The sequence below is a fragment of the Peromyscus eremicus genome, chromosome 4 (genome assembly GCF_949786415.1).
Source record: "Peromyscus eremicus chromosome 4, PerEre_H2_v1, whole genome shotgun sequence".
NCBI lineage: Eukaryota > Metazoa > Chordata > Mammalia > Rodentia > Cricetidae > Peromyscus > Peromyscus eremicus.
In genome coordinates this window covers 46,595,778-46,608,329 of record NC_081419.1, presented here as the reverse complement: position 1 = coordinate 46,608,329, position 12,552 = coordinate 46,595,778, and the positions used below count along the sequence as shown (strand labels likewise).

General features: G+C 43.1%; 1 protein-coding gene across 4 annotated transcripts in view; it reads left to right on the top strand.

Annotated features, from left to right (window-relative positions):
- The window catches only part of Stk39 (serine/threonine kinase 39), a 280,274-nt gene that overhangs the window by 131,145 nt on the left and 136,577 nt on the right, over positions 1-12,552 (top strand). The window contains exon 1 of one of the 4 annotated variants that reach the window (XM_059260606.1): positions 975-1,164. The exons of 1 other annotated variant lie outside the window; for it this stretch is intronic. Coding sequence is in view for 1 of the 3 variants with exons in the window: in XM_059260605.1 (XP_059116588.1) it covers positions 2,577-2,666 (90 nt within the window). In the remaining 2 variants the exon portion in view is untranslated. Of the gene's footprint in view, positions 1-974; positions 1,165-2,423; positions 2,667-12,552 lie in introns of those variants that run through there. 2 more of the 4 variants (XM_059260605.1, XM_059260607.1) reach the window with 2 other exon arrangements.

The window sequence follows — 12,552 nt, the reverse complement described above, 5'->3', positions numbered from 1 at the left end:
TAAGCAGCATCCCAGCTGAGCAATGCCGAGTGCCTTCAGTTCAGCCTGTACTTGAGAGCTGCTTGGCTTCCTGACCAGTGTGTTAGCAGGCAGGCCTGAGTGAACCGGCAGGGCTAGAAAGGGCCTGTGGGTTAGGGGAAAGTGCAGACCTTGCAAAAGCTTCAGGCAGTGATGAGAGGAAAGAGCCTGGGAGCTGTGGCTGAGGAAGCCAGGGCCACCTAAGCATGCTCGCAGGTCAAGCCCTCAAGACAGACTCCAGCTAGTCCTTGCTCTGCCGCCCACTCCCGCGGCCCACTCCCACGGCGGCCCTCGGTGTCAGCCGCCCTCCCCTGAGTCCCTTGTGTAACGTGCAGACTGTTGCTTCTCACTGGTTTCTGGGGTTAACAGCCAGAATCCTCAACAGTATGGCCTTTCTTAAACCTTCCAGCCCCTGTTCTCCATGCCCATTAACCCGAGTCCTATATATTCTGCTACACCCTCTGCCCGGAAGTGTCAATCCCTCTATCCACAGGAGACCTTAAGTGCATCCCAGGGAGTCCTTTCTCCAAAAAGCAGATTTGGATTCATGCTTATTGGTCTATCACTATCACACTTTTCAGATGATGGTAGGTACATTTTTGTATCAAGAGATTTTCATCATCATTTTAATGGCTCCATAATATTCCACTGCAAGGATCATTAATGAGTTGGTTAGAGGGATGAACATCACTGTACATGCATTATTGCCAAAATGTTATCTATTTGTTAGGAATAGGTATTCCAATACAGTCTCTACTCCAAGGAATGAAATTGTTTTATAAGAAGTGGCCTATAATTATCAGTGACTGTGGCCTTATTGATTCTTAATTATGTAAGACATTTTGTTTAAATCTAAGCCCGAGTCTGGGGCTCTGCCTTTGTGAAGTCACACATTAGGCGCACAGGCAGACACACTGCATACCACCTTCTTGCTCGCACAGACAGGCAGACGGTGTGTACCACCCCACGTGTAGCATTTGGTACTGCAGATGCAGTGATGCACGTGTGGTTTATGTCACCTTTCTCCTAGAGCTCTGGCTAGCTCTTTTGTAGAGAGAGCTCCAAAACTTGGGGCAGTTTACAACCTTGAAGCTGCAGGTGGGACAGGAAAGATTCGAGTGTGCCACATCCTAAAGCTCAGAGAAGGTGGGTAGTGAGGGACACTGGCCGTCTCTTTCTGTAGCTCACTTTAGGACAAGGAATTAAGCTGCGTGGGGTGCTGGCTGAACGTGCAGTATTCTGAGGTATCTCTTCCCATTACGCTGTCACTGTGGTCTCTTCTGCCCAGAACAAACAAAAGAGAAAGCAGCTGCAGGTTGGAGAGTGCTGGCCAGGTCCCTTCCATCGTGCCATGGCCTAAGCGTTAACAGTGCTCCTGTCTGCTGTCTGGGCTGGCTCTTGTGTTGGCCACTATGGCATCCACAGCCAGAGGACTCTCTGATGGTATCTGCTCTGGTCACATGCTAGCTTCCTGACTCTGAGCACCTTTGATCTTTAGCTCTCATGTCTTTCTCCCCCCCGCCGCCCCCCCCCCCCCCCCGCCCCATACAGGGGTTCTCTGTGTAACCCTGACTGTCTTGGAACTCACTCTGTAGACCAGGCTGGCCTCGAACTCATGGAGATCCCCTTGCCTCTGCACCCCATGCCTGGGATTAAAGGTGTGCAGAACCACCACCTTGTGAGCACTTGTGTCTTTTAGAGATGGAAAATTTATTTTCCTTCTCCCCCCAAACCGTTGCTTAGGCTGTTTTAAGTCATTGTAATCATGAGATGACTTCTTCATTGTCCTTTGGCTGGCTTTGACCTGGGACAAGCCACTGGGCTTCCCTTCCCAACCTCCCATTTTATTCCGATGCTGAAATGTCACCGTTTGTATCAAGTGCTCCTGCGTTGTAACATGGGACTCACAAGCTTTTCTTGCTGTCTTCTGCGTCTCACTGTGGGTCTGGGAGTGCTTCCTAGGCAAGGGGTTGCATGGTGTGCACGTGAGCACGAGGAAGCATTTAAATATCAGACTAGGCTTACCTTTTGTTTTCTGAGGAAATTAATGTGGAAGGTTAGTGAATTTCATCCTGTTTGTTCATGCTCTCTTCCTATGTGTGTAGAGCGCAGTAACCAGCCCAGCAGCTGTGATCTTATTTTTGAGGTAAAACTCGTTTTTCAGGACTCTGAATCACTGACGTCCATTTAGAAGCACTGTTATTGGTTTCTGATTTAATTGTAAAATTCTGATTTCTTCATTGCTGGTGAGTTTTTAAGTTATCACCATGCCCTGTTCGGTATGTCTTAACCCCTAACAGAATTTAATCTCTATTCGGTAATGGATACATCTAGAGCAGCCCCTCCCCCACCGTCTTCCGTGAGGTGATGTTTCCATGGCACTCCTGCGTGTCTCTTCACTCCCTCTCCTGTGTGCTTGTCTCCCCACTTTCTGCCTGTGCCTTCCTCACAGAAAGTGGTTCTGATACTGCCAGCACCTACAGCCATGCCCTGTGACTGGAGAGGCACAGTCGGCTAGTGATCTGCGGGGACACGGGCCCTTAAAGTTGGGGTCTGGAATGCGATGTCCACAGGCCGGTGCTTCAAAGGCCTGTCCCCAGAGGGGCACTTTAAGGACCTTTAAGAGGCTTTCAGAGGAGGCCTGGTGGGTATGTCTTTGAGACGCAAGTCTTTGTGGCATTGCTTCAGAGGAACTGGTAGGTGTGCCTTTCAGATATGGAGGCCAAGTGGGTAGGAAGATACTGGTGATGGCCTCCTGTCTGCCATCATGAGGTGAGCAGCTTTCCTCCAGGATGTGCTCCCTATCATCACCCGCTGTCATGGCACAGGCCTGAAGGCCACGTGACCGAGAGATCGTGGACAAAAACTTTTGAAACCACGAGGCAAAATAATCCTTCTCATCTTCTAAGCTGAACATCTTAGTTTTATGTCACAGTAAACGACGTGTGACTAATACAACTCCATACTCTTAAGTACGCAGGCAGGGTGGTGATGATGCCTATTAGAGGGATAGCCCCAGTTTGTTCGGCTTCCTGGGGTGGCAGGGGCCACATTGCCCAACTCACACCAAAACATGAGATCTTGCTGTGTGCTCTTACAGCCCTCCTGAATGCGTATCCAGCTGTAGTGAAAGCACCTCATGTCCTGCTGCTTGTTTGTGTCTCTCTGGTCCCTCTGCCACTCAGGCTTCCCTGAGCTCTCTGCATGTTGCTGGAGCAGCTGATTTTCATTGTCGGGTTAAACATCAGTCTTCCTGGTAGCATTCTATCGGAGCTGTGGCATCTCCTGCAACCCCGGCTTCTTTCGGCATTGGCCGCTTTCTCATAGTCGTGACTACAGTTGCCTCTGATGTCACTGGTGTTGGTAGCACAGGCCTTCACTTTCACCGTCTCCTGAATGCCAAGAAGGTGTGGAGAGGCTTTGTCATAGCAAGTGCAGAGCAGGAGGCAGTGGCATGGAAAGTTTTCACCGGGCCACCAAAAGAGGGTTTGGAAGAGGTTTGGTCTCATCGTATTGGAGAGTTTTTAGTGTGTGCGGACTAGTCGGTGATTAAACACCTGGAAATGAAGCCCAAAAGGACCCGAAGACCTGGAAGAGACCTTGGGTTTTGTCCTTAGTGCTGGAGCTGCCCTGTCATGCCCAGAGCAGTCTAGGAGGCTAGGGACAGATGAGGTAGGGTGTTGGACCCTCATCTGTCAGGTCACCTGGCAGAGTTGCAGTGCTGGGGCCGGTTGATATGGATCACTTCATCCATGTATCCCAGAATGCTGTATAAATGCACGTGATCATTTTCTGCTTGCCAATAAATAGACAAGATTGAGGCAGTAATCCAGACCACTTATCCACTTATGAACAAATTCTGTGAACCATCAAAAAAACCTTACTTGGACATCCAAAAATTTGAATATAGGGTGTGTGTGTGTGTGTGTGTGTGTGTGTGTGTGTGAGAGAGAGAGAGAGAGAGAGAGAGAGAGAGAGAGAGAGAGAGAGAGAGAGAGAGAGAGCGCGTTCCAACACATGGAGTGCTATCATACATTCCTGTGAATCTTACCCTTCCTCATACTTAATTCTCTCAGTAAACCCCCTCACAGACAACCCTGCCCCCTAGTGGTGTGCCTCACAAGCTCTAGAGTGAGTCTAAATCCAGTCAGATCGATGACCAAGACTAATGATCATAAGAGGAAATACCAAGCAGTGTGAAGCTTGAGTGGGTTTTTAATCAGTGGCTAAGACTTGGATTCCTGCTTTTGACTTCAGTGCTTTTGAAAAAACATCAGTTAAGCTGCAATTAGATGACAAAGGCAATTAATGGACTTTGAGTTCATTAAGACCGGGGACCACCCTGCTTGGTTTCCTGTCCTCAGTGCTCAGCATGCTGTGGGATGAAATCAGAGCTTAATAGATGTTGACCAGAAGAAGGAATGCCAATGTGATGAGACTTAATTTGTCTTCCTGGGAGGTTGGGCAGATGTCTGTCAGACCTACTCCAGTAAAGATCCAGCAATGTTCTTTTTCTTGTTTGTATTTAGTGGAAGAGTAGGCAGAGCCCACCCGTCCCCAGTGGAATGGAGGAGTGTTGTACACATTGCAGTATCCCACTCACTTCCAAGAGCCTTAGAAACTTCAAGTGGATTACAAAGTGGAATTCAGAGAGATATTGGAGAGGTGGGGAATGTGGCTCAGTGCTAGAGTATTTGCGTAACATGTTCAAGGCTTTGAGTTCAATCTCTAGCAACACACACACGCACACACACACAGAGAAAGAGAGAGAAAGAGAGAGAGAGAGAGAGAGAGAGAGAGAGAGATTCAAATCAAATCAGTATTTTGAACTTTGAATTTATGAGAAAATTATTCATTTTATGAAATTAATTTTGCTTTAGGGTTATTTTTCACACAGTGTCTACATGTGAACAATAAAATGATTGGGTTATTTTATTGATAGTGATAGTGGTGTATCCACTTCTTTAGGATCCGGTATGAGGTTACAGACGAGGACCCAGCTTTTGCCATTGTAGAAGTCTGGATAGTCTGTGAGCAGACAGGTTCTGCTTTAGACATGGATAATATCTCATGTTGCACTCCTGATCACACTGAAAGTGAAAGCAGATGGAAAGGAAGGAGATGTGTTGGGAAAACAAAGTGTACCTCTCTGCTCTGGGCACCATGCAAAGGGACCTGTGACTGTTTGAAAAAATTAATTTATAAGTTTGATATATAAAAGACAAGTGTCTAATGTGTCCATAGGTGGATAGTATCTCTTACCTTCTCATAGAAGGTAACTTAAATCTTTGAAGGAACACTTTGTTCTGCTGCTCAATGAAGACATGTTTAGTTCTGTAAGCATTTCTTTTTTTTATATTCTATATTCTGTGTAGAGTCACATGTGAAATATTGAAAGAAACTTAAAAAATGGAACCATAAAAGCAAATCCACTATAAAATACCCAAGTGACCAAGCAGAGTTGAGAAATAAATATTCATTTACAGAAATGAAATACCTGTTAGAATAAGAAACACACACACACACACACACACACACACACACACACACAATACACACAAGGAATGTCTTAGAAAAATGGAAGAAGATTTTGTAGCTGGATATATTAAACATAGTTGAAGAGAGAATTGGTGAAATGGAGAAATTATCAAGAGAGCAGCAGTACACAGGTATAGGAAGTTAAAAATTAAAGAGAGAAGACAGAATGAGAAATGATTGTCCAATCTCAGTGTATTCTTTGAGAAACATGGAAAATTCAGGAGAGGCAACATTTGAATAATTTTCCAGAGTTTATCAGAGCTGTCATTCTGTAGAAGCAAGAAAAATAGTGTGATCTGAGCCACATAGAAAGTATGGTGGTACATGCCTATAAGCCCAGTTTTTAGGAGGCTGAGGCAGGAGAAACATGAGTTCAGGGCTGGTCTTCAAGGCCAACCTGTGCTACCAGAGACCTTGTCTTAAAAGCAAAGCAAACCAAAACAAAAGGCAAACAAAAAGAAACTTGTCCTTTGAAACTTAAAGCAAAACTATAGAATTCTAATGTTTTAAAGCTATAAAATCCCTCTCTGTTCTTGATCCAGCTGGGATCTCCCGCTCCCCCAAGCTCTCTTTCCCTCGACCCTTGCCCTTCATTACCACCACCACCACCCCCCCACGTCCAGGCTGTTCATGTAGAGAGGGAGAACAAGGAATAGGAGACCATGGTAAATGAAGACCACATGAGAATAGGAAGAAGCAAAGTGCTAGAGAGGCCCACAGAAATCCACAAAGATGCCCCCACAATAGCCTGCTGGCAATGGTCGAGAGACAGCCCGAACTGACCTACTCTGGTGATGGGATGGCCAAACATCCTAATTGTCGTGCTAGAAACCCCATCCAATGACTGAGGGAACTGGATGCAGAGATCCATGGCCAGGCCCCGGGTGGAGCTCCGGGAGTCCAATTGTCGAGAAAGAGGAGGGTTTATATGAGCGAGAATTGTTGAGACCAAGGTTGGATAAAGCACAGGGACAAATAGCCAAACGAATGGAAACACATGAACTATGAACCAGTGTCTGAGGGGCCCCCAACTGGATCAGGCCCTCTGAATAGGTGAGACAGTTGATTGGCTTGATCTGTTTGGGAGGCATCCAGGCAGTGGGACCAGGTTCTGTGCTCAGTGCATGAGTTGGCTGTTTGAAACCTGGGGCTTATGCAGGGTCCCTTGGCCCAGCCTGGGAGGAGGGGACTGGACCTGCCTGGACTGAGTCTACCAGGTTGATCTCAATCCTCGGGGGAGTCTTTGCCCTGGAGGAGGTGGGAATAGGGGGTAGGCTGGGGGGAAGAGGAGGAGGGCGGGAGGGGGGAGAACAAGGGAATCCGTGGTTGATATGTAGAATTAAATTATATTGTAAAATAAAATAATAATAAAAAAAGCTATAAAATCCAGCTAGACTGGGAGGCTGAGTTAGGAGGACCATTGAGTTTGGGGCCCATCTGGGCTACATAGTAATGCATTTTAAAAAGGAAGAAGAAAAAAATCATCTGGAGAAGCACGGAGCATCACCTGTATGTAGTAAGTAGCTAACAGCAGATGGCTGAGTAGCAGCCAAGAGAAAGAACCCTGGAAATGAAGAAATAACAGCTTCAGAGAATTTCAAAAGTGAGAATGAAACACATTTTTACATTAAACTGAGAAAAATTATATTTAATAGACCTGCATTAAAGCACCGTAGGAGGAAGTAAAATGAAAATGAACCAGCGAGGCATCTAATTTGACACAGAAAATGAGCAGTGTTAACTACAGAAGATACAGAGGAGGGCTTGATAAAAGTGTGAACCCAAATCAGTGGCATTGGAAACAGCAGCAACAAAGATGTTGCTAATAAATTATAGTTTCTGCAGAGATCTTGAAAACCTGTAATATACTGTGGAGTACTCTATGACAGATAGCTAGGTGAGGTAGATAAATTGTAAGACCAACATAACTTGCTAGACCTGAGTCAAGAAGAAAAGCAAACTCAATAGTTTTACAAGTAAAAGGCAGAAGAATAGGATATTATTATTGGTGGAACTTCATTGACTAAATTTAACAAATGATATAAAAGACTTTTGGATAGGCAGAAGAATAAACTTAGTAGAAGACATTGAAGAAAACCTAACAAATGGACAGAGAAACCAGGCTCGTGATTAAGGTAACTCAACAGAGCAAGGAGTCAGTCATTCATCCCCAAGTAATGGACAGGGTCAGAGTTGTTCCAAGGCCAGGTTTTCCATGAGACATTCTGTTTTTAAAACCAGGTTGTTTTTAAATTCATTTGACATACAAAGACTCAAGGATACACAGTGTGCCTCAGTCAGATATTGTGATATTGTGGATAAGTCAGTGATGTATAGAAATAGGCCCTGATGTGACAGGTGTGTTGTAGGTCTGCATGAAAAAGAAGGAGAATTCTGTTAAGTAATAGTTCTGAGACAAGATGCACAGTCATAATAAAAAAAAAAATCCATCTTATTCTAAACCATTACATACCTCTGACTTCTTTCCCTAATGATTAAAATGATTTAGGTGAAAGGCGAAACATTATGATTTTAGAATGAGGTGTTGAGAGTGACTTTAGTTGGTAAAATGCTTACCCTACAAACAGGAGAACCTGAATTTGATCCTGAATTCCCAACTGGCAGGTGCCATACACTTGTAATTCCAGCCCTGGGGATGTAGAGACCGGGACAGGTGGATTCCCAGTGCTTGTTAGCAAGAAAGTGAACCCAGGCCTCAGGGAGAGATCCTGGCCTAAACAAGTGGGCAGCTCCTGAGGAATGGCACCCGTGATTTCCCTCTGGCCTCCACATGATGCTCACAGAAATTAACACAAACACATATGCATGCATACACACATGCAGAGAGCTTTTAGAAAGAGCCGTTATATTACTTTGGATCATAGAAACTTCTCTTAAATAAAATTGAGTCTGTTCATACAAAAAATAGACTGTCCAAGTTAACTGTGTTAAAGTTGAAGACAAGTATTTATCAAAGGACATCAGTAATGGAATAGGCAAAACTTAAACTGTTAATATTGTAAGGTAAATAATTGACAGCAATTGGTATCTAGATGATATGACACATGTATTACAGTCAGTGGGAAAATGTATGTAACATTTGATGCACACAACATTCCAGATGAAGAGATAGGACTGGTTTAGCATCCCTTCAAAGGCTGTGCAACCCTGTCAGTCAGCCATCAGTGAAGTGCAAATCAGGAAAACAATGAGAACTGATAACCTTTTCCTTAAGAGAACAGAAACTGAGCAGCCCCAAAAGAGCATGCTCGCTCAGCGTGCTGGCCTCTTGCACTTCCGCTGAGAGTGAAATGTGTCACCTTCCATATTCTGTAGCCCAGGAACTTCGCATCTGCACACTGTGCTAGGAGACAATTCCAACAAGTTCAAAACAGCAATGCTTAAAATTACCAGAAAAAGAAAACACCCCCGATAAACAGGAGAAACAGCAACACATATATCCCACACAGCATCAGGATAGCATATTGCTGTGAAAATAACAGCATATATAAGTCTAAGAAATGTAACATTGAGTAAAAATGAGTAAATAACAGGTGAGTATGATCAGAATGATACCATTTTTATAAAGCTTAAAAATAGTCAAAACTAAATGATAATATTTAGGGCTATCTTTTGTGACAATACTATTTTTAATGAAGCAAACAGACAGTAAACACAGTTCTTGGTGATGTGTGGGGTAAGTTAGGGCATTATTGTGCTCTGTGACTTACATGTATGAGATCTATGTTGTTCATTATATACTAACTACACAAGTATAGCATAGAGAGCCAGGCTTCCCAAAGCCCAGGTTTGGTTCGTCTGTTCTGTCAAGGTTCAACCATGGCTGAGTCACTGAGCATCTTTGATGCTTGTCTTCCTTTACTGAAGATGGTGTGGTAGTAGCTCTACTTCAAGAGAGTCCTGATTGCTCAATGAGATTCTAACACAGAGTAAGTGTGCCCCAAACTCAGTGTTTGTGAATGATGTGTGATCTTGTGTATCTTTAGGTAGGATAGAAGTGGACATGCAAAGTGACAATAGAAATGAGGTGCTCTCAGTATGGATCTAAATATGCAGAAGTGATGTGTGTTGATGTATTGAGAAGGATTTAAGTGTTTGGGAAAAATTTCAAGTCCTTGAAAGACCGAAGAAGGGCCTTCTGGAGAGAGGAGTAACCTTTATTGCTCCCAAATCTTTTAACTTTGGGAATATTAGCAAAAGGTTCCTCTATTTCTGGATTATTGTGAGAGAACATTCCAGAAGAAAGTGCTTGTGCAAAAGTCAGGTTAAGACGTCACTGCGACTGTGTTCTTAACTTCACAGTAATCATGTTTAACTGCAGCAGTTATGAACGAGGCTCATTGATTCCGGGCAGCATGTTAGAAAGGGTGTGGTTGCAATGGGGGATTTAAAATAATGTGTAGTCTGTAGTAGGTAGAATTTACTGGGGTTGATGAGACAGTTGTGAGAACATTTAAAATTTGATTGGCTTGGAAATATTCTGACCACACACATTTACAGTACCTAAACCAGATTCACCCACATTGTTGGGACAAGAGCCAAACTCATGGAAAGCGAATGACTCTGGGGCTCTTCACTCAAGGTATAGGGAAAACCCACATAGCTTTCACTGTGTGGGTCCAGGACCTAGTCACTATGAACAGTACTATGAGCAGTACTGTTCCTACTTGGTAGAAAAACAAGAAATGAGATCGTGAGCAAAATTTCCAGCAGAGTGTAAGAGGTGGGGCTATTTTCATAAGTGTTATCATTTTATGACTCAGTGTAACTGTGAGGCGTGGAAGAGGCCAGCTATTTCACAGTTAGTTTTTGTGTTACAAAGTTCAACACAAACACATAGGTGTGAAATGGTATTCTGGGGATACTTTTTTAAAACATTCATTTTGTGTGTGTGCATGTATGCATGCATGTGAGTGCCACAGCACACATGTGGAGGTCAAGAAATGATAGATTTAAGGTCAAGTAGTGAGTTGGTTCATTCAGACTTCCTTTATTTGCATATTCCAGCTTATTCCACACTCTAGTGCTTTACAAAGGCTGGCAAACAAAAATAGCATTAGCCATGCACTAACTATAACTCACTGTAACGTCTTCAGGACTGATATTTCCTCCTTCAAGTAGGCTCTTAGTAAGTAAGATTAGTCATCTTTCCAGGAAACCACAGATTCCCCAAACCTTTTAATCCATTTCCCTGTAGCAAATCCTGATGTGTAGAGCTTTCAAATGCAAGATTGGAGGCTTTCACAAGCTTGGGTCATTGTGTCGTGCAGTTTTCATGTGGGAATTCAAGTCAGAATCATGCAAAAGTTAGAGAATTTCAGAACACAATTTGAGGATAAAAACTGTAGTCATCCTCTGACTTATAGCATAAGAACTACAAGCTTAACTAGCGATTATTATAAAAGCACCAAGTATTTTGTAAGCATTACATTGATACTAAATAAGTGGAAAACAACAGACTGAGGTGTTTTGTTTTCTTTTTCAATTTAAAGCTAGGTGTTAGGAGGTATCCACTAAGCTCAGGTGACTGACTTATTACAGAGAGAGCAGATTCCTTAGCTGTAGGTTTCATCTTAGCTTACACTCTGTTGATTCTGGGTTACATGCTATGCTTCGGTGAAGTGTAACATAATCTGGGATATGCTCTCTCTGTTCTGTGTGTTGGATTGGTGTGGGTTTGCACGTGTGTCTTGGTGTGTTACTGTTCTCACAGCGGGCATCCTGGCACTACGGAGTAAGACTGCCTTAGGTGAAGGCTTCATTGTTCTTTAGAGGGAAACAATATTCTTACTTTGAATTTCAGTGTAAGTAAGATTCTAGAATGAATATAGCCTTTCAGTAGGATACAACCAATTTCATTTTTTTCCAGAATTGGAAAAATTTCTCATGCAGAATCATGTCCTTTGGTAATTAACCCTTAAACCTCTCAATTAATTGTGTGTGGTCCTTCTGGAAGATGCAATTGGATTTCTAGAATATTGAGCTTCTCTAAGATAGCAAATGCATATTTTAAAACTTCCCTTTAAATTGTCATGGGTTCTTGCTGTACCTTATCACCCTGAACTTAATTTGAGGTTGGCTTGTAACTCCAGTCTTCCTTTGGCAGTCTGTGTATGTCAATTAGCTAACATGTCCTCTGGAATTTTCTGAAGTGGGCTCACTGGAAAGCAAGGCAGTCTGCTTTCAGACTGTGTCTTGACTATTAATGTTTTTTGTCTTAACTTCATGTTACCTGCACAGTCCAGAACTGGATCTCCATTTGCTGAATAGTTGACTTATTCAGTTCTGTAGGGAATGATGGTCTCGTATTGCTGCTACTGAATATTAGGTTGCAGGACAGTGGGGAAGCTGTGAGCTTTATTAGAATGTATAGGATCAACTGGGGGCTCCCTTCCATTCTTATACAGACACAATTTTAGGCAAATCCTGGAGTATATAACACAGAAAGTTCAACCTAGCAACCCGACAGGTGGCCTGCTGGAAATTAATCTTCATGTGTTTGTTTGATCAAACAATGTAACGTAAAATATATTAATATATAAAAGTTCATACATAAGGTAGCTTTTGCCTTGTTTTCCCCCTACTGAGTGTATTTTCACATTCTTCACACAACTTCCTCCTCCTTTTTATTGCTGTGCAGTAGACTATTGTAATTTTTACAATCAGTCATCTATTGTTTCATACTTGAGTTTTCTCAGGTTTTTGCAGTCACAAACACTGCTTCAGTAGTTATTTTTACACATGAGCCATTTTGTATGTGCTAAGCTATTCTGAAAGGCACACATTGATATTGAAGATGTATGGTAAAGGGCATACCCAGTAGTCATTTAGGTAGGTATGGCCAAAATGCCTTTGAAAGAAATGTATTGTATTCAGAGCATCATCTCCAGAATTCTTCAATGAATATGTTAACTTGGAGCTCTACAGAGTGGCCCCATAAAGAATGAATGATAGAGGCTGTCAGCACTGTAGCTC